This window comes from Salminus brasiliensis, chromosome 19 (genome assembly GCF_030463535.1).
Source record: "Salminus brasiliensis chromosome 19, fSalBra1.hap2, whole genome shotgun sequence".
Lineage (NCBI taxonomy): Eukaryota > Metazoa > Chordata > Actinopteri > Characiformes > Bryconidae > Salminus > Salminus brasiliensis.
This window is the reverse complement of record NC_132896.1, coordinates 32,719,397-32,740,890: the sequence shown is the minus strand read 5'-3', so window position 1 is coordinate 32,740,890 and position 21,494 is coordinate 32,719,397. Positions and strand designations below refer to the sequence as shown.

The 21,494-nt window shown below is 35.4% G+C and overlaps 4 protein-coding genes across 5 annotated transcripts; all 4 read right to left on the bottom strand.

Moving 5' to 3' along the window:
- Positions 1-739: 739 nt before the first annotated feature.
- LOC140540773 (uncharacterized) lies at positions 740-3,810 on the bottom strand. Its single transcript, XM_072663198.1, has 5 exons — positions 3,477-3,810; positions 2,940-3,272; positions 2,611-2,718; positions 2,471-2,523; positions 740-871 (listed from the first exon to the last, which is right to left on the bottom strand). Exons 1-5 carry the CDS (start codon positions 3,808-3,810, stop codon positions 740-742), a joined length of 960 nt encoding a protein of 319 aa, XP_072519299.1.
- Positions 3,811-5,859: 2,049 nt separating this feature from the next.
- Positions 5,860-8,994, bottom strand: LOC140541185 (signal-regulatory protein beta-2-like). Of its 2 annotated transcripts, none has more exons than XM_072663740.1 (6): positions 8,930-8,994; positions 8,459-8,785; positions 7,856-8,191; positions 7,459-7,575; positions 6,748-6,800; positions 5,860-6,634 (listed from the first exon to the last, which is right to left on the bottom strand). In XM_072663740.1, exons 1-6 carry the CDS (start codon positions 8,979-8,981, stop codon positions 6,485-6,487), a joined length of 1,035 nt encoding a protein of 344 aa, XP_072519841.1. In that variant the 5' UTR covers positions 8,982-8,994; the 3' UTR covers positions 5,860-6,484. The 2 variants fall into 2 exon arrangements, with proteins under 2 accessions (XP_072519841.1, XP_072519842.1); XM_072663741.1 differs by having other exon boundaries at positions 5,860-6,631.
- A 4,426-nt stretch (positions 8,995-13,420) lies between these two features.
- On the bottom strand, positions 13,421-14,879 carry LOC140540772 (uncharacterized). The gene is made up of 4 exons (XM_072663197.1): positions 14,831-14,879; positions 14,238-14,579; positions 13,667-14,002; positions 13,421-13,578 (listed from the first exon to the last, which is right to left on the bottom strand). The coding sequence occupies exons 1-4, from the start codon at positions 14,877-14,879 to the stop codon at positions 13,421-13,423; spliced, it is 885 nt and encodes a 294-aa protein (XP_072519298.1).
- A 3,836-nt stretch (positions 14,880-18,715) lies between these two features.
- Positions 18,716-20,061, bottom strand: LOC140540771 (signal-regulatory protein beta-2-like). The gene is made up of 4 exons (XM_072663196.1): positions 19,994-20,061; positions 19,512-19,856; positions 18,912-19,247; positions 18,716-18,738 (listed from the first exon to the last, which is right to left on the bottom strand). The coding sequence occupies exons 1-4, from the start codon at positions 20,034-20,036 to the stop codon at positions 18,716-18,718; spliced, it is 747 nt and encodes a 248-aa protein (XP_072519297.1). The 5' UTR covers positions 20,037-20,061.
- Positions 20,062-21,494: the final 1,433 nt, after the last annotated feature.

The following is a 21,494-nucleotide window of genomic DNA, read 5'->3' as shown; positions in this document are numbered from 1 at the left end:
GTCTGTTGTCTGTGTTCATAAAATGACCCAAAATTAGTAAAATTACTATGATAATATACTGAGATCTGTAATGTGGGTGTGTGTTTTGTATGTAACTGGTGACTCATCTCCTTTATTTTTGCGCTGGCTAGCTCAGTCAGTAGAGCATGTGAATCTTAATCTCAAGGTTGTGGGTTTGAGCCCCACGTTGGGTGTAGGTTGTTTATGCCTTTTGTGGCCGGTGGTGGCTCAGCGGTTAGAGCTCCAGGCTATTGATGACAGGGTTGTGTATTCAATACCCAGGCTTTGGCAAGCTGCCACTGTTGGGCCTCTGAGCAAGGCCCTTGACCTTCTCTGCTCCCGGGGCGCTGGAGTGGGTGTGTGCTCACTGCCCCAGTTCACATCTTGCTGTACATTTGCTGTTGCATTGCACCTTTACCTTTATTCTAAAATATTCATTGTTTGATCTGTGAAATTATTATAAAAGACAAAACAGAGTCTAAAGAAGAAAAACAGTCAAATTTCTTAATGTGAAATCTTTACAAAACATCAGGGTGAAGGTTCATGACCATCACAGAAGAACTGACAGAAGGACAGAAATGACTCAGAAAGAGTAATTTTACAGTAAATCTACAATTTTACAACTCAAATTTTACAAAAAACACATCAAGATAATTTTACAGAAAAATATCCAACGAGAAAATCAAGACCAAGATCTCTAAAGATCACAGAGCCTCTACATCACTGCACTGATAGAGTTTTACTGGGCGGGTTTGTGGTCAGAAAAAGGGGTGAATCTGACTTTGGTGAAAACGTTCTCCTTGAACCCTCGTCTCTTCATCTTATCAGAGAAATGTAAAGCAGCGAAGTAAAACTCCTCTTCATCATCATCCTATAAAAAAAAAAAGAGCAGAGCTGAAGTAAGGAGCTCAGTAGGTGGCAGTATGACCTCAGTATTCAAAATCTAACAAGGCCTGTAATATTTATGCATGATAAACAATAGGATGTGTAACAGATAGATAGATAGATACTATTACCTATAATATATGAAAGATATTAGTCCAGTGTTACAGAAAAACTAAGTAAATACAGAGTGGGAGAGAAAGGCCAACACTGTTTTTTTGTTGAGTGTAAAAATATTTCACATCTCTGAGAAGGCTCTCACGCTGTATCTCATCTGTGTTCCACTGATTACTTCCTAAGTAAGGAAGCTGATATCTGACCCAGAATAGCTGCACAGTGACTGCACTCGTGTTCACACCCTAACGTCTTTAGGAGGTGTGAAAATATGATTTTTTTTTTCTCTCATGCCTGTGTTTAGCATCTGTTTAGCGTGTGGTTAGCATGTGGTTGCAGATTAAATCTATAGACTAGGGATCAGCTCTGTAGATAAAGAGGCCTCTTCTATGTTCTTTACAACTTGTTATTCAGTTATTTATGAAATGTTCAGTAGCTACTATCAAATATTTAGACACTGCAATGCATTGTTCACAAAATACTTCAAATTAATTAATTACCATAAATTATTCAGTTATTTTATTAGTAACACAGTAAGTACTATGGATTATTCAGGAGATGTAGGTACTAAGTAAGTATAAAGACAAATACAGATCCTTAGAATATTTAAAAGATAGGTACAAAACAATACAATAATGTATATATATATATATATATCTCATCACCATCAGATCAGCCATATCATTAACCTGTCTAATATCATGTAGGTCCTCCAACCATAGCCATGATCCTGCAAGCCCTTGCTTACAGCACTTTTGGTATGTACTGACCACTGAATTCTGGAAATTCTGACTTCTAGCAATCACAGCTTAGTTCTTGTCCAGATTTTTATGCCTGACCATTTTTCCTACTTCCCAACACATCATCTTCAAGAACTGACTGTTTACATTCTGTCCAATATACCCACCCCTTGAAAGATGCCATTGGAACCATATCATCAATGTTATTCTCTACATATTTTGTGTCAGGCAAAAATCTCTTATCTTCAAAAGGTCAACTTCACAGGACAAAAATAAAAATATTTTATTCCAAGTCATTTTGGAGAATTTCTATTGGTTCATTTATATTGATGTAAAGAACAAAGAACAACTGCAAGAATCATTATGTAAAAAAGTGAAAAACGGCTAGGTTTATTGCGAGACAGCAACAAGACATCATAAAAAAACCCTGTAACTCCAAAAGAGCAACTTTACAAGAGAAGAAAAAAAAACCCTATTTAACTTTCAATAAAAGTCAATGTAATATGATTTTATATTTACGTTATTTTGAAGCATGTACTATTATTCCATTATTCATCATGAGATTTTGATATAATGTGAAAAACAACTACCCGATTTAAATTTAAAAGCAAAAAACGCCAAAAGTAGAGATGTAGGGTTTTGCATGACGTCGATGACATATGATTTATATACCCACTTAAACTGCTTCACGTACTTCAGTGGAATCAGTGAAACAAGTAGAAAACCTAACATACCTGGTCTTGTAGCACCTCTTGGAAATCGTGGAGACCAGACTGAGATGTTTTACCTTGAAATGCATTGAGAGGAACCGTGTTAGAAGGTCAGGAACCTGGTCATAAACTGAAGAACATGTTGTTCATCTGAATGAACTCACCACTGCAGATCCCTCTCCTCCAGCTCCAGCAGGCCTGAATGATATTGCCAAATAAGCACAACCCCAGAGCCAGACCCAGGCTGAGAACTAGCACAGGTTGGTGAGAAGCTAAGTGAGGTCAGGAAGGAAAGAAAGCGTATGTAGAAACGTTAAAATGTCATTTTCTTCTGTGAACATTGACATTAGCTATGATGAGAGGAAGAATAAGAACAATAAACAATTGATTGCATCATCTGCACTAAAATGTTTACATATAAATATCTTTATCATAATAATAGTTCAAAATTTATACAATCTATAAGAACATGAAGCACACAAAGACATCTTACTCAAGCACACTGTTGTTCCATTGCCAATGATGATCTTCCCACAGGTGCTCACAGCGCAGTAGTAAGTTCCAGCATCACTGTCGTTGAGGATGTTCTTGGAGAAGCTGTACACACAGCTGTGTGGAGAGGAGCTGGTCTCACACTGACGGCTGCTGCTGCTGTTGTGATCAGTGTAGATGATTTCAGGAAGGGATCGTCCTGCAGCAGATCTGAACCAGAGCACCCTGAGATCTTCTGGACTGATCTCAGAGAGGACTGTGCACTGCAGAGTCACCGACTCTCCTGAAGAAACTGATTCCAGTACTGGAGTTTGGAGCACTGAGATGTTTGAATCTGTAATATGATATAAACAGTGGGAGATTTGGATTTCAGCAATACAGTGGGACTATCCAAGGGATACCAAGGTGTCCATCATGCATCTACTGCTGATAAATTGATTTCACATGATAAATTACCTGCATTAGTATCAGCATCAACAATAAACCTGAGACTGACATTAAATAATAGATTTTCAGTGTAATTCAGTAAAGTGATTACCTTTCACTGCTAGGAATGTACTGGTATAGAAGCTCAGTGTTTTGGCATCACCGCCTCCACAGAAGTACAGCCCCTCGTCTTTCTTACTAACATTTTCAATAGTGAGAGAAAAGCCACTCGCATCTTTGTTTGCCTTATATCTTGACTGGTCAAACTGGGATGAAATTACTGGCTCCTTATCTTTAAACTTTGACGCCACTTCCAGTGGTGAATTCTTCAGTCGTTGCTTGTGCCACATCATAATTTCTGCACTGGAGTGGACTTCAGGTGGACAGTGGAGAGTAACGGCTTCACCAACCTTAGCTGAGAGAACCAGTGGTTCAGGGTTTCCCATAGCTTGAGCAGAATCTATAAAATAATATAAAAGGTTCAGTCTAAATCAACATTAAAACCTGCATTTTCAATTATAAAATATGATATATAAGAACCAGTTTTCAACTTTTGTTGATATTGATTATTTAGAAAGCCATGTTTGTGAATGACCAGCACATTACAAATATAGTGTCCATTATAATCAATTATGAACTAATTCTTTCATACATGTATAATAGTGTCACTCATTCATTTCAAACAACCAGCAATTTTGACTGAGTCAAAATGGGTCATGGGTGCAAAAAATTTATTTAGATATCTCTATATGTATTTTGTGTTATCACAGGGTGACTAAAGCCCATGATAATCAAAATAAATGAACTATACATATCACTTCTGGCCAGTTTGACCAGAACACAATAGACAGGTTAAAAGTTTAAATGAATGTAAAAGTTCTAGGAGGAACCCGTAAACAGGTGAAGAACATTACGATCGTATTCAAAGATTCTTAAACATTAAAAAGGTTCTTCACACTCCCAAATTTCCATTTCACACATTCAAACAAGTGAATCGCTTAGTGTGATGGCAAAACTTAATTTAATTGAAATATTAATGTAATGAAACTTACGTATGATGTTGAAAAACAACAAGATGATTCCAGTCATCTGTTGAGCCATCATGTGAAAACAGAAGTCAGTACAACTTCAATAAGGACAGTAAAAGTAAAGAGATCAAAGCACTAAACCATATTTTCTGCCTTGGTTTATCCTCATTGGCTGGAAAAAGCTACATGTTTCTTTCTGTCTGCTTCCTGTGACCTTATTTGGTGACCAGAAGTCCTCTGGCCCTGACACACACACACACACACACACACACACACACACACACACACACACAAATGCATGTATGCTGTGTGAATTTGTTTTTTGCCTGTATGTATATATGGGCCTATATTAGGTAAATATTATTTGTACATCATGCAATGCTTATATACTTATATACACTTACATACTATTTTATATTTATCTTCTACATTATATATATATATATATATATATATATATATATATATATATATATATATATATATATATATATATATATATATATATATATATAATTTAGGGCCCTGTTTAAATATAAAGGCTTTGTTTATAAACTTATAAAAACTTAAAAAAAGCAATTTAATCCAAAAAAAGATTTTAAACCAGCCATCCTTCAAAGTGGTGTGGTGTCCTGTACACTTGCATATACTCGCACCCATAGGGAGGCACTATTTCAATTTCCAGGTTTTTATTACATTTTACTGAGGCCATTCCAAATAGGATAGCCATTACCAAGAAAGCGTTAACTTCAGTGAGCAACAGAAAGTAATTCAGTCTGGATTATTCTTTACAGACAGTGTAAATTCATAACTTTAGAGAGTTTAACTGAGTTTAACTAACTCTTACCCTCTAAAAGCTTGTCCAATTTGTCTATAAAGGAATACTACTACTACTACAAAGACAAACATAATAATGATGATGATGAAAAAGAAATGATAATATTAATCATCTTTTTTTGATATAGTACTTTATAAGAGAAAAAAATGAAGAGTTCAATTAAAAAATAAAGTTCAAACATTTAAAAATGTAAGAAGTAAACCTGAGTAAACTGAACATATTTAACATAAACAGACATGGATTCTTACTCTGTTAACCTTCTATCAGATGTTTGATTTACTTCCAATTGTATCACAGCTGGTTTACTAACATGTTTAAGTTAGGACCATTGTTTTAATCAGTGTTGAGAAAACAAAGGTTTTGTGTTTTTCTGCAAGTATCACAATTCTGCCTGTTGTTGGATGCTGTGTAGCAGGTTCTGACAAGTCTAGATATAAAGTGAACTCATAAAATAATTTATATATTTATATATATATACTTTTTAGTTATTGCACAAAAATGTAATAAAGAATAAACTGAAAGACTGCACTCTGACATTTCAATTTTAGAAGTTTCAGTACTCCAAGTTTGAAGCTTTAGTCTAAAGATGTTTACAATACAGTCTGAAATTATTTACAGCACAACAAACCTTTATTGGTGAGGTGCTGTTTATCTCAGAAAAAAAAACAAACAAACAAAAAACACCACAATTCCATGAAGGGAGCTTTATGTCAGGCACCATCAGTGTAAGCATGTGAAATTAAACAAATACTTATCATTCTACAACGTCTACAAGTTATTTTAGACTTTGTACTTTTTGTACTTTTGTTGGCAAAAAATAACGAAGCAAAGCATACAGACAAAATCTAGATTAGCAAAAGTACAATATGGACAAGGTCCATCCACCTATATCAATGTCCTATAATAATAATAATAATAATAATAATAATAATAATAACATTACTACTACTACTACTACAGCTGCTGCAGCTAATTACAATAATAATAATAATAATAATAATAATAATAATAATAATAATAATAAGTAGTAGTAGTAGTAGTAGTAGTTTGTAAAGCATTTTATACATACCCATATACAAAACAATGGTTCTTTGAGTTATGGTTCTTTAATCTTTTTTTTATGGGGTAACTCCATGTAAAGCGGTTTCTTTGCGGCTCATTTTGGTGTATTTCTGTTGGTCAGTTAATGTCCAGGAATGGAGATACATTTTCACAATATCAAATATTCAGTTCAGTTTGCTCAAAAGTAGACAGCTAGCGGTTTGAGCGATGAGCAGCAGCAGCGTGGCTCACATGAGAGTACACCACGTCTTCAGGCGGTTCTCTCCTCCGTTTCCCGTGTTTAGGTTTCCGCTCTTTGAATTGTATGGAAGCATAATTCATCCCAGCAGCTTCATGATCCTGCTGGAACAAAGACACAGGGATGTTCAGTGGTTAGAAAAGTCAAGGTGAGTTTAAAGAGAATCAGTGCATCATGGCTTATCTTCTAAAAGCACAAGAGGACACATAGGTAGTACCTGACTGGGTGGGTTCTCAGTGACCGACCTTTGATGGCTGTTTGTAGATTTCCCTACAGTGGGAAAACAATGTACAACACTTAGGAACGTTTGAAATGTTACTCTAGTGCCAATTAATATTGTATTTACTATATTTCCATTTACTGGGTGGGTTCCCTTATCAGACCTAATGGCTCACAGTCAGTGAATGATTATAAATGATTATTGGCCTGGATGTGCAGTTCTAGAAAATCTATTTATTGGGTATAGAACCTTTCCCTTATGCTGAGAATCTGTACATAAGGGGAATTTTCAATTGCATTAAATAGTTACCCCTACATTCTAAACAAGAAACCTATATTTTTTTTGTATATAAATATGTATTAACACGTGACATAAGTTAAGTGTGATAGGCTTCAAGATTAATTAACTGCTATAAAGGGAAAAGGTTCTATACTAAAAAGAAAATCCAAGAACTTTAAGGTTTTCCCTAGGCCAATCATTATTTTTTCTAGAACTGTGCATGCAAGCCAAGCACTAGATAAGAACCTTTCTGTTTAAGACCGTGAGACATCACGTCTAATGGGGTTAAAATTATTGCATCATCTATTTTATATAAATCACATCATAATAAATGAATCATTTTATTGTTTTATCCTAAAGTTCAAAGAAAAAGAAGTCAAAACAAAACAAAAACTGAACATCAAAAACCTACTAACTTCGGAAACTCACCACTGCTTTGTTCACCGTTTCTCCTTTTATAAAACACAACGGACTGAACGATGATCACAACCACACACACTCCCAAAGCAACTCCCAGAGGGATCACAATGGGATTCACAGGCTCCTCTGCAAAGACATAAATACTGTAAACAATTATGCTCTGAAAATGTCAGGTCACCACCATGTTCTTAATGAAACCTTAAGATAATACCTTAACAAACTTTAAAGCAGTTTCAGTTTTTGCTCTTACAGTAAAGATCAAACAGAGCATATAATTTTTTAGGGCTGATGATAAACAGCTAATAAATGCTATTAAATAATGGCATAATTAATGCATTCAATAGAGCTCAAGAATGTCCTCAATTCTAAACTTAATTGCACAAATGATCATTGACTAATAACTTACTGAAGTTCACATGTGTTCCATTCCCAATAATGATCTTCCCACAGCTGGACACAGCGCAGTAGTAAGTTCCAGTATCTTCACTGTTGTTGATGTTCTTGGAGAAGCTGAAAACACAGCCGTCTTTAGAAGAGCTGATCTTACACTGACGGCTGCTGTTGTGATGAGTGTAGATGATCTCAGGAAAGGATTGTCCTGCAGCAGATCTGAACCAGAGCACTTGCAGCTCTGCTGCTTGGTTCTCAGGGCGGACCGTGCACTGCAGAGTCACATTTTCTCCCAGAGGAACGAATGTTGAGACTGGAGCTTGGATCACTGAGATCTTTAGCTGAGGATGACCTGGTTAATGAAGTGGTTGTGAGTTAAATGTGCTGATACTGAAGCACAGAGTGGGTTTAATAGTGTAAAATTATGGAGAAAAAAAACACTGAGATGCTACAAATACAACAGAATGTGAATCTGATATCTTTATTCCTATGAAAGAGACGTGAAGTGTGCAGAAAAAAATAACATGACCATAATCAAATCCACATAATCCAGTAATCAAACCAATGAAATTACATAATGTATGAATATATGAATATATATGGATGGTTATTGTCTTACCGGTCACGGCTAAGAATGTACCATTAAAAAACTGAATCGTTCCAGATTCTACTTTTCCACAGAAGTACATTCCCTCATCATCTTTAGTGGTTTGTTCAACAGTCAGATACAAATGTTCTTTGTTCATTTGGTATCTTAATAAAGTAGCGGGTTCCTTGCCGGTGAACATTGCTGCCACCTCTTGAGGTTCTTGTCCCGGTCTTTGCTTGTACCAAACCCAAATCTTAACGTTCTGACCAGGCTTTCCTTTACACTGAAGATTTACATTTTGACCAGACTGAACTGAGACAAACGATGGCCCGTTAAGATCTGCAGCTTGAGCCGGATCTGCAAGACAAAGGAAGTTCAGAGTTCTGCTAAAGAAAACTATATATATAGAGAGAGATATTTCAACAATCACACAAAACAATAAACCCAGAAAACCCACATTTTAATCACCAAACAATTTTTTTAAAAAGGTCAAAAACTTACAAATGAAGATTATTATCTGAAGAGACAAAATAATAATCCACACCGGAGACATGACTCCACTCCAGAGATCAGGGAGAGAGAGGAAGCAACTGACTGAAGAGCCAAAATAGCTGGCAGGGCCCATGAGCTTAACCTGATTGGCTGTGAAAAGTCACAAGGGTTTTCATTTTTTCTTTTTTTTTTATAAACACTGCTTGATTAACATATGTTTGGCCACCAGAAGACTTTCTGAGCATTATCAGTTACATGTTTTCTAAAGAACATCTGCTAGATTGCATGAATGTAAGCAACATTAGGATATCACTCATGTTATTTAATATGCACATGTGAGACAAATGGCTCATAAAGATCTGCAGCTTCAGCAAGATCTGCTGATAAAAGTATTTCAGAGATATTTCAGTACACACAAAAAAGATAATGTGCTTTATTATGTGGAGAAATAATTTGAGAGCCAACATCAGAGTCATCATCATAAACAGAAGTAGTTCTTCTTTGATGCAAACTGGAAGGAACAATTAGCAAAAGCACCAAATTATGCTATCTGGCTGGGCTCAGGATACCATTGGCTGCCAAAAGGCTTTTTACACTAGGCTTTTTTTTTGTTATTTTGGCCACCAGACCTCCCCTTTATTCTCCTGTTGGAACATTACATGAAGTAGATTCGCCAGGTTGAGAAAAAGTGTTCTCTGTTGAGTTATTTGTTCCAATAATTCAATATTACTTAATATACTTACTGTACTAACTGATTGCAGAGTTGCATTAACTCATCTTAGTTACATCAAAAGTTTTTTTTATTTCTGAATCTGAGTTTGGTTGGTGTGGCGCAACAGATAACACCACTACCTGGCACTGAACTACCACACCGTGTGGGAGACTGGGGTTCGATTCCCGGCCTGGGTGACTATGCTGCACTACACCAATAAGAGTCCTTGGACAAGACTCCTAACACTACACTGACCCTCCTCTGTAATACGAGTAACCTTGTAAGTCGCACTGGATAAGAGCGTCTGCTAAATGCCATAAATGTAAATGTAAGTTTGGTCAACAGCACATACAGAGTTGAGCCTGAAAAACATTAGTAAATGAGCTGCAGCTGAATCTGTTTAAATATCAAATAAGATGCTTAGTCAATCAATAGTCTCAATTTGTTCACTGTTTACCTTCCCATCAGCAGGACAGAACTTCCCCTATCACTTGGTGTTCCCAGACTGGGAAGCTTTTGACAATGGTTGTTAATGTTTAGAGGCGCTGGAGCCTCACTTACTTGAGCCAGACAGTGAGAACTGCACTGTTCAACCAGAAGATGTTAGGTTTTTTGTTGTCTGTGTTCATAAAATGACTCCTCTCCTTCACTAATGTATGATTAGATAAAGATGGTGAAGCTAAACCTGTAGAAATATATGACCTCTGAGTCTGAAAAAGAACCAAGAGTCAATTTTCACAAAACATCAGGGTGAAGGTTCATGACCATCCCAGAAGAACTCACAGAGGACAGAAGTGATTCAGAAACAGTCGTGATTTTTACAACACTTAAATTTTTACAAAAAACACACAAGAAACTAAACAGCAGATCATTTTACAGAATCGGCTCATGATGAAAAATATCCAACGAGAAAATGAAGACCAAGATCTCCAAAGATCACAGAGCCTCTACATCACTGCACTGATACAGTTTTACTAGGCGGGTTTGTGGTCAGAAAAAGGGGTGAATCTGACTTTGGTGAAAACGTTCTCCTTGAACCCTCGTCTCTTCATCTTATCACAGAAATGTAAAGCAGCGAAGTAGAACTCCTCTTCATCATCTTCATCCTATTTCAGAAAAAGACCAGAGCTAAGGTATGGAGCTCAGTAGGTGGCAGTATGACCTCAGTATTCAAAATCTAACAGGGTATATCATATTTATGCATGATTAATAAAAGGTTAATAAGATGTATAAGATTTTATTCCAAGCAGTTTTGGATCATTGAAATCTGTCCATTCATCCTGCAAGTTTCACACAATGTAAATGAAAACTGACAAAAATAAATCACACACACACACACACATATTTTTTTCATTTGTATGTAATTTACAAACACTGATCTGAATATTATTTTAAAATGTCTTACAAAAAACAAAGAGAACTACGAGAGAGAGAGAGAGAGAGAGAGAGAGAGAGAGAGAGAGAGAGAGAGAGAGACCAGCATTGTTTAGTAGAGTGTGGAAATATTTGATCTCTCTAAAAGGAAGGACTCTTATGAATGTCTCTATTAAGGCTGACACACTGTATCTCATCTGTGTTCCACTGATTACTTCCCAAGGAAGGAAGCTGACATCTGACCCAGAATAGCTGCACAGTGACTGCACTGCTGTTCACACCCTAATGTCTTTAGGAGATGTTAAAATATGGAGCAGAATTCACAGAAGATCTACAATCTTACAACTTCCAAACACAAATCAGGAAACTAAACAGCAGATCATTTTACAGAATCAGCTCATGATGAAAAATATCCAACAAAAAAATGAAGACCAAGATCTCCAAAGATCACAGAGCCTCTACATCACTGCACTGATACAGTTTTACTGGGCGGGTTTGTGGTCAGAAAAAGGGGTGAATCTGACTTTGGTGAAAACGTTCTCCTTGAACCCTCGTCTCTTCATCTTATCAGAGAAATGTAAAGCAGCGAAGTAGAACTCCTCCTCATCATCATCCTATAAAAAAAAGAGCAGAGCTGAAGTAAGGAGCTCAGTAGGTGGCAGTATGACCTCAATAACAGAATGGAATAATCTAACACTGTGATGAACTATAACACAGGGTTGTTACACTTTTAGTAACAATGCAAAATCTCAAAGAACATCTCAAGGATATTGAATAGTAGCACTGGCTTGGTTGGCACACAGGGATCCTTAGACATACAAAAAAAAAAAAAAAGCAATCAATAATTTACCCACAATTCAAATATACACTAATAACAGAAACGTTATTGTTCTATGTATGAGCTTTTGTGTGGGACTTATGATCTTATGATATTTCAAATGATATTATTTTTGTTTAAGCCAGTTTAAGAGCACACACAATGATTTGTAAAGGTTTTTTTTTATATTAAAATGAACATTTTTTAAAAATGACTAAAACACACTTCACTTACAGCCAGTAAAGCGCTCTTATAATATCTTATATAATATCTAATATAATATCTTATCTTACAATAAAATTTCCTTTATGTTTAAAAGACATATAAAACTCACACAAACACAATGTTCTAATGAACAGATCATAATGCATTATGAAACCTGTCTTTAGAAAGTGTAAATATGTAATCATATGAGGATGAATGAGTAATTATAATGGTCTATTAATCATATATATATATATATATATATATATATATATATATATATATATATTTGTACATTTATATCAACATTGTTTAGTGGAGTGTGAATATATTTGACATTTCCGAAATAAAGGACAGTCGTGAATTGGTTGCTTACTCTCCAACGTCTTTAGGAGGTGTGAAAGTTTCAGGGTTTACCAGCATGTGTTTAGTGTGTGGTTAGATGTAATCTGCAATCTAGAGGTCGGTTCTGTTGTTAAAGAGGCCTCTTCTATGTGCAGTAATGCTTAGTTTGCTAAAACCCTTAATGTAAAGACTTAGTCTACAATACTACATTACATTATTATTAAAATTATTATCAATTACTCAGAAACTGCAAAGTAGCATGAATAGGACTGTAAAGACCCTGGATTACTCAATAAGTGCTATAAATTAGTCTAGACCATCTAGTTCACCTGGACTATGAAATAAACACACTCTTAATCAGTTTTTATTACTAATAAAAGATTAAAAGATGCTTTAAGAAGATTATAGGAAACGTTCAAAAGTGGTTTATGACCAGGGCAGATTAGTGGTCTCACGCAGAACTTTACACAAAGATTTTACAAGTTACTGTAAATTAGGACTATATGTCAACAGTCAACAAAACTACAACTAAACAAACTAAACAAAAGTTAAAATAACAGATTTTTTACATTTTTATGTTTTAAAACGTATATTTTAATTTGTATGATAAACGTGAACATAATTACCATGTTCATCTAATCCTTCCTTTGAGCATTTTTGGTAGGTACTGACCACTACATACCGGGAACACCCCACATAAATTACTTGGTATGTTTGGGATGTTCTGACCCAGTCGTCACGGTTTAGTTCTTGTCAAAGTGGTCAGATTCTTACCCTTGACCACTTTTCCACTTGACCACAAGAACCATTGGAAACAGATCATTAATATTCGCTTGTCAGAGGTTTTAATGCCATTACTGATTAGGTTTTACTCTGCTCCTGTAAAGTTCATTAAAACTGTTTCAGACACTTCATTAAAATCAGTCAAACAAGCAGAATAATAACATACCTGGTCTTGTAACACCTTTTGGAAATCATGGAGGCCAGACCGAGATGTTTCACCTTGAAATGCATTGAGAGGAACCGTGTTAGAACTTCAGGAACCTGGTCATAAACTGAAGAACATTTGGTTCATCTGAATGAACTCACCACTGCAGACCCCTTTCCTCCAGCTCCAGCAGGTCAAAGTGATATTCCAGAATAAGCTCAAACCCAGAGCCAGACCCAGGCTGAGAACCAGCACAAGTTGGTGATGATAAGGAGGATCTAGAACAGAGGGGTCAGGAATTAACGGGTTTGTTCACAATTTGATACGACATTCAAGAGAATGCATAAAGCACAGAAGACGTCTTACTTGAGCACACTGTTGTTCCATTGCCAATGAAGATCTTCCCACAGGTGCTCACAGCGCAGAAGTAAGTTCCAGCATCACTGTCATTGAGGATGTTCTTGGAGAAGTTGTACACACAGCTGTGTGGAGAGGAGCTGGTCTCACACTGACGGCTGCTGCTGCTGTTGTGATCAGTGTAGATGATTTCAGGAAAGGATCGTCCTGCAGCAGATCTGAACCAGAGCACCCTGAGATCTTTTGGACTGATCTCAGAGAGGACTGTGCACTGCAGAGTCACCGACTCTCCTGAAGAAACTGATTCCAGTACTGGAGTTTGATCCACTGAGATCTTTATATCACCTGGTAATACAGACAGTGTGAAATCTGGATCACAGTAATATAGTTGAGCCTAATGTGATACTCAATTAAAACTCCAGTGTTGAAGCTTCTTGATTGTAATAAATGAATAATTACATTATATATTTAGTATATTTGTATATATACATATATATATATATATATATATATATATATATATATATATATATATATATATATATATATATATATATATAAATGGAAGTGAAGTGATTACCTGTAACAGCTAGGAATGTACTGTTAGAAAATGTCAGTGTTTTCGCTTCCCCCGCTCCACAGAAGTACATCCCCTCATCCTTTTTACTAACATTTTCAATAGTGAGAGTGAGGGTGTTCCCAGCTTTGTTTATTTTAAATCTTGAATGGCTAAACTGGGATGACATTACTGCCTCTTTTGTTCCTAACTTTGATGCCACTTCCAGTGGTGAATGCTCCAGTCTTTGCTTGTACCACATTCTGACTTCTGTATTGGAGCTTTCTCCAGATGAGCAGCGGATAGTAGCCAGTTCACCAAGTTTAACTGAGAGAATTTCGGAATTTCCTGCTGCTTGAGCAGAACCTGTAAAATTAAACCAAAATCAATCATAAAAGCATGTTCTCTTGACCCTAGAAGGCGATGTTTCCTTCGAGAACTTGAGATCTAACCATTTAAAGATTTAAAGAACCTCCACATGAATGCACAAGTTGCAAGACAAACATATGATTGTATTTAGGACTTATTCAGACATTCCTAAATCTTTAAATTCCTCATTACAAACATTTTTCATCCAGACACAACCATTACAAAAGCAAATCTTTTGTAAAACTTACGTAGATTCTGGAGAAATAAAATGATAATTCCAGTCCTCTGTAGAGCCATCATGTCAAAACAGAAGCCAGTACAACATGAAGGAAAACAGTAAAAGTAAAGAAGAGATGGAACCACTGAGCTACACTTGCTGGTGTGGTTCATCCTCATTGGCTGTAAGAAGCTACATGATTTTTTTTTTTTTTTTTTTTTTGGCTGCTTTCCGTCACCTTATTAGGTCACCAGACGTCCTCAGGCCCTCATATATATAAAATAAGTCACACCCCCAAACTTCTGATCAACACACTTCTGAAAGCTGTGTTATGGGCTAACAACAAAGACAATTGGCTACAAAAATAGACATCTTACATGTTTAAAAGCCCAAAGAATATTTTCCAGGAATGTATCAAGTAAGAGATACATTTTTGTAAATTTAATTTAGCATGTATTATTATTAGCAATGGAATTTACAGTAATATACTGTGTGGACCTTTATTTTATATATATTCTGTTTGTATATCATGCAGTTCTTTTTGATGATTTACTCACAAGTCACATTCACACTCCACAGAATGTCTTGTAGACTAATAGCGTAATAGTCATATTGCATTGACCGTCTTTATAAATTAACAGTGTTTAAATGCATTAAGGATTTTTTATACAGACTTTTTATAAAGACTCATACATGATAAAATATTTTATCTGTTTCAACAAAATGTATAGACTAATGTATAACTGGGTTATCTCATTAAACTGATTAGGATGTATTGTTTTAAATGTACATGTACGATGTGTTTGCACAGTATCGAAAGAATAAATGTAGTCTAAAGTCTTTTAAGCTTTCTTCAGACTGAATTTGACCTGATTTCCCCATAGTTAGTAGAGGCTAGATATTCAATCACTGAATATCTTTTCACTTTAAATGTACTTAAAGTTGTTCAAACAAACAGACAATAAAAACTAGTGTTAGGATTATAAAGTGAGCTCATTCAATTTACCAAATGTCGTCCAACATGTCAAACATTGCACCGCAGTGTAAAGAGCATTTTAATTATTACAGCTTCAGTAAATTATAACTTCAGTGAATTATAGAAAGTAAATCACTGCCAATTACATCTTTCAGATATTGCAAATTCATAAACAAGCAAGTATATTTCTTGTAATCATTCAAAGCAAATTCTATCATCTATCACCCCAGGTAAAATGAACCCAGAAGAAATAAAGCTTAACTGACCCTTACAGAAATCTTGCTTACATTATAAAAGCATTTAGATTTTTCTGCTAAGTACTACTACTACTTCTGCTGCTACTGCTACCACTAAAAATAAGAGTAAAAACAATACTTATTTATCAATACAGCACTTTTTATTATTACATTCTCAAACATTTACACAGACAGACATGAGAATGAAACACTGGGAACATTTAAATAAACAAATTTGTACAATACAGACATTAGGAAGTATTTTCAGAAGTACCTGCTTCACTGTAAATGAAGATGTTAGTAAACTTGCTACAATAAACTTTTAAATAAACAGAGCTTATTAAAACTTATTAAAAGTTAACAAAACGTAAGATATGGATTATTGTTCTGTAACACTATTATCAGATGTTTCACTTGCTTAAAATGTCATTGCAGCTTGTTTACTAACATCTTAAGTTTGGACACCAATTGTTTTTTTTCTTTTACAGTGTTGAGAAAATAAAGGTTTCATGCTCTGAAATTAGCATAATTCAGCCTTTTAGTGGATGCCATGCAGCAGATACTGAACAAGTCTAGACATAAACTGAATCCATAATTCAGAATTCTGAATTCAGATAATAAACATATTACTGTTGTTATTGGATGCATTTGTTTAACAAGAGTAACAAAAGCAAGCATTTGCTAAAACAGCACTCAACCAGTTCTAAAACACTTATTTTACTGATTGTACAAAAATTCAATAAAGAAAACTGAAAGCCTGAACTCAGATGTTTGAGATTTTCCAGTTCTTCAAGTGTGGAGCTTTAATTTAAAGACGCTTGCAATACAGTCTGAAATGACTTGTAGAACAACAAAACTTTACATTCGAGCATTTTTTTTTTTTTTTACAAAATATTTAACTGCACCGAGTTCATCTGTAGCTTTGGACTTACAAATGTTGTCAAATTGTTTTTGTTCTTTAATTTAAAAAACAGAAAAGTTTCAGAAAAAGAGTCCTGTATATTACTGAAACGGACTTCATGACCTATAATATTGATTTATTATAATGCTCTTTAGTGATAGTGATAGAAACATTATATACATAAGCATCTACAAAAAATGCAAATAACCAATTTAAAAGGTACTTTAGAGTTGCCATAGTCCCACTGTCTTTTTTGAGCTTTATAGTCTTTTAAGCCTTCTTCAGACTGAATTTGACCTGATTTGCACAGGATGAACCTTCCCTATAGTTACTTCAGCAGGCTAGAAATTCAAAAATTTAATATCTATTCGCATTAAATGCAATTACACTTGTTCAAACAGACAGACAGACAGACAGACAGATAAGCTAAAGTGTAAAGTGTAAGGCGCTTAGCGATTTGAGCGATGAGGAGCAGCAGCGTGGCTCACATGAGAGTACACCACGTCTTCAGTCTGCTCTCTCTTTCCTCTCCCATGTTTAGGTTTCCGCTCTTTGAATTGTATGGAAGCATAATTCATCCCAGCAGCTTCATGATCCTGCTGGAACAGAGATCCAGAGGTTGTTATTGGTCAGAAAAGTCAATGTGAGTTTAAAGAGAATTGGTGTATCAGAGCACATCATCTAAAAGCACAAGAGGACACATGTAGTACCTGACTGGGTGACTTCTCAGCCACCGACCTTTGTTGACCGTTTGAAGAGCTCCCTAGAGTGGAAAAAATACAGAACCATCACTGGGAACTGGAATGTTATTTAAGCACTCCAGATATAACATTATTTCCATTTACTATCAGTCTATAAAATAAAGGATCTTAAATGGTTCTTGGCTTGGATGTGTTCAGTTCTAGGATCTAAACTGAACTGGGATAGAACATTAGCCATATGTAAAGTTTATATTTACTTACATATTTCTTTTTTTAATCTTTAAACATTAATTAATATCAACATAATGTAAAGGGTATGTACTCAATACATATTTTCCTAGAACTGTATGTAACCAAGAACAATTTAGAAACCCTTTTGTGAGACCCTTTTAGTAAGAAATTTTAGGTCTGATAGGGTTAAAGATTAAAGAACCTTATCATGAGAGATAGATTCTATACTGATCGTTTTGTTCCCCTAGAAATATACAACAGTAATAATAATAATAAAAATTTAGGAACCTATATTTTGTGAGTGTGAAATGTTAGGTATGGTTAAAGAACCTTGATAAAGGTTCTATACTATTAAATTATTTGTATGTTCTATTGAAGAACAATCGAGGAACCTTTATTTTAAGATTGCATGTGGGATGTTAAGTCTGACAGGGTTAAACATTAAAGAACCTTTATATGTCACACTAATTATGTGAGATATCAGGTCTGATGATGTCTGATAATATTATTGTAATAATGTAATAGTATGAAACTGTTATGAACCTATTGTAAAATGTATTTATCTATTTAATACAAATTACACTAGAATAAATGAGTCATTTTATTGATTTATTCAAAAAGAAGTCAAAACAGATGAACTGAACTGCAGAAACTCACCACTGCTTTGTTCGCCGTTTCTTCTTTTACAAAATAAATAGGTCTGAGTGATGATTACAGCCACACACACTCCCAAAGCAACTCCCAGAAGGATAACAATGGGATCTACAGGCTCCTCTGTGAAACATAAATACATAAATACTGTAAAAACCTCAGCTGGGAAAACTTCCAACCACCACCATGTCCCCAGTGAAAGGTTAATTAAGGTAATGCTTCAAAGCAGTTTCAGTTTTAGTTCTATAAGCAAAGATCAAACAATGCACATCAAAGTTTTCTTAGGACTGACGATGAACAGCTAAATACTATTTAACAATGACATGTATTTAATTCCTTTAATAGAGCTCAAGAATGTCCTCCATTCCTTGATTTGCCTTCATTGCATAAACAATCAATGACTAATAGTAGCTTACTCAATCTGACTGTAGCTCCATTCCCAATGATGATCTTCGCACAGCTGGACACAGCGCAGTAGTAAGTTCCAGTATCTTCACTGTTGCTGATGTTCTTGGTGAAGTTGAACACACAGCCGTCTTTAGAAGAGCTGATCTCACACTGACGGCTGCTGTTGTGATGAGTGTAGATGATCTCAGGAAAGGATCGTCCTGCAGCAGATCTGAACCAAAGCACTCCACGTTCAGCTGCTTGGACCTTATGGTGGACCGTGCACTGCAGAGTCACATTATCTCCTGGACGAACCAACGCTAATTTTGGAGTTTGTATAATTGAGATGCTTGACTGAGGATGATCTGGTTAATAAAATAAAGATTTCTTGGTTTGCCAGAAAATATAAGATTATTAATTAAATGTGGTACTGAAGCACAGTTTAATAGTGTATAAGTATAAACAAGAAACACTGAGATGCTCCAAATATATTTTTACTTTCTATGTCACAGGAGTGAAGAGCTCACACAGGTTTGATTATTATTGCAGTTTTATATTATAAGTGTATAAATGTATCATTTGTACATGAGTTTATATATCAACACAAGTCAAAACATCAGTTCTGTTACCTGTCACAGCTACAAATGTGCCGTTAAAAAACTTAAGCGTGTTCCCGTCGCCTTTTCCACAGAAGTACATCCCTTCATGATCTTTAGTAGCTCCTTTAATAGTCAGAGAAAAGTCTTTCTTATCTATTTTGAATCCTTTCTGAAAAATCGAATTCAAAAAAGGCTCTTGGTTGTTGCTGGTTAACTGTGTTGCCACTTCTTGAGGCTCCTGTCCAACTCTCTGCTTATACCAAACCCAAATCTTAGAGGCTTTTTCAGGCTTTTCTTTACAGTGAAGAGTTACATTTTTACCAGACTCAACTGAGATAAACGTCCGCTCATTAAGGTCTGTGGTTCGAGCAGGATCTGCAAGATAAAAGGAGTTCAAAGCTCAACTGATGAAGAAAACAGTGGCTGATATTTCAGAAAGCACAGTTCACAGTAAACCCAGAGTACTCAACTTTTAAACACTAAATAATGTAGTAAAAAGCTCAAAAACTTACAGATTATCTGAAGAGACAAAATAAGAATCCATATCAGAGACATGACTGTACAAGAAACTCAAGAGATCTTCACTGAAGCAGACTTGGAGAGAAAGCAACTGACCAAAGAGCCAAAATAGCTGGCAGGACCCATGAGCTTAGCCTGATTGGCTGTAAAAAGTCACAAGGGTTTAATTTTTTCTTTTTCTTTTTTTTTTAACACTGCTTGACTAACACATGTTTGGCCACCAGAAGACTTCATCTATTTTGAGCATTATCAGTTACAGTTTTGATTAAGAACGTCTGCTAGATTCCGTGTTTCCTAAGTGCATCTCTTCTTTTAAAGAATTTAAGCAACATTAGTATATTATTTTTTCCATTTTTACAATGTTTTTGATTGACGAGTGTCTTAAATAACACTCTGTTCAAATCAGCTGACTAGAAACCATAAAACATACAGTAACAGTCCTCAGATCCTGGACCTTCTACCATACCAGAGTGACCACAGAGGTAAATCAGAGGTACAATATTTTCACCAATACATGCATTGAGACTCAAGACCAGCCTTAAGACACCAAATCAATGATCTTGGACTACTTGTTATTTTTGTCAGAGGTGCCACAGTTATCCACCACCAGTCTGAAAGACCGGTTGACCCCGTTCCCCTGGTCACTCTGTGTTAATTGAATTTAGTTAGCATGTTGAGCTGTCAGAATCGTTGCATTTGCAGTAGAAAAGATGTAGTGTTGCTTCACATGGCAAGGAAGAATTACATGCTAGCCTTCATTCTCCCAGCTTGGTGTTTCATATTGAGCAAAGGAGCCCATACAGTTTCTGTGAATGCACACAATAATGTAAGATATTACCCTTTATAGTTATGTTCGTGGCTTCACTGTTATTATGATATTGTCAGACACTGGCCACATGGTGGCAATCCTGCTACAACAAGGTGATGTTGAGTTTTGACCTGGGAAAGACATTGTAGACCACATGCAGCATGTCATAATACCTTTAGTTGTACCTTCAGGGTACCTGGCTGTATTACATACAATATTTTATTACTTTAAACACAATCTAAACACAATAAAAACAAAGTTATTTAAATCTCTTTAACTACAAAAGATAAATACGTTACCAAGACATGGTTTGATTTCATCACAGATTTTAAATGAGGTTTTAAGTTTTAAAAAGTTTTATTACCTCTCACATTATTCCCCATCTCTTTCATATTTTATATTCAGTAGTTTAATTAATATGTGAAGAAACTGGATAAATGGATTTCACCATTTCTCCTGAGGTTTCTGGAGTAATATTGTTTCTACCAAATCTTAATGTTTTGACTGGGCTTTTCTACAAATTTGCAGTGCGGAGTAATATCACCATTATTCCAAGCTGAGAACATAATTGTTTAATGTATAATGCTTAAACAATTAAACAATTGCTCATCAAGATCCACAGCCTCAGCAGAAACTATATATTGAATATTTGAATACACTGGAGGCAAAGCAAAGAAAGTTTCTTT

Excerpts from the sequence above, each read along its gene's own strand:
- LOC140540773 (XM_072663198.1), bottom strand. The coding sequence starts at position 3,810 with ATGGGAAACCCTGAACCACTGGTTCTCTCAGCTAAGGTTGGTGAAGCC. Across the intron at positions 3,273-3,476 it reads TACATTCCTAGCAGTGAAAG|ATTCAAACATCTCAGTGCTC; the intron begins GTAATCACTTTA and ends ATCATATTACAG. Across the intron at positions 872-2,470 it reads AAGAGGTGCTACAAGACCAG|GATGATGATGAAGAGGAGTT; the intron begins GTATGTTAGGTT and ends TTTTTTTTATAG.
- LOC140541185 (XM_072663740.1), bottom strand. The coding sequence starts at position 8,981 with ATGTCTCCGGTGTGGATTATTATTTTGTCTCTTCAGATAATAATCTTC. Across the intron at positions 8,192-8,458 it reads TACATTCTTAGCCGTGACCG|GTCATCCTCAGCTAAAGATC; the intron begins GTAAGACAATAA and ends TTCATTAACCAG. Across the intron at positions 7,576-7,855 it reads TGGAACACATGTGAACTTCA|AGGAGCCTGTGAATCCCATT; the intron begins GTAAGTTATTAG and ends ATGTCTTTGCAG.
- LOC140540772 (XM_072663197.1), bottom strand. The coding sequence starts at position 14,879 with ATGGCTCTACAGAGGACTGGAATTATCATTTTATTTCTCCAGAATCTA. Across the intron at positions 14,003-14,237 it reads TACATTCCTAGCTGTTACAG|GTGATATAAAGATCTCAGTG; the intron begins GTAATCACTTCA and ends CTGTATTACCAG. Across the intron at positions 13,579-13,666 it reads TGGAACAACAGTGTGCTCAA|ATCCTCCTTATCATCACCAA; the intron begins GTAAGACGTCTT and ends CCTCTGTTCTAG.
- LOC140540771 (XM_072663196.1), bottom strand. The coding sequence starts at position 20,036 with ATGTCTCTGATATGGATTCTTATTTTGTCTCTTCAGATAATCT. Across the intron at positions 19,857-19,993 it reads TTTGTCTCTTCAGATAATCT|ATCCTGCTCGAACCACAGAC; the intron begins GTAAGTTTTTGA and ends TTTATCTTGCAG. Across the intron at positions 19,248-19,511 it reads CACATTTGTAGCTGTGACAG|ATCATCCTCAGTCAAGCATC; the intron begins GTAACAGAACTG and ends TTTATTAACCAG.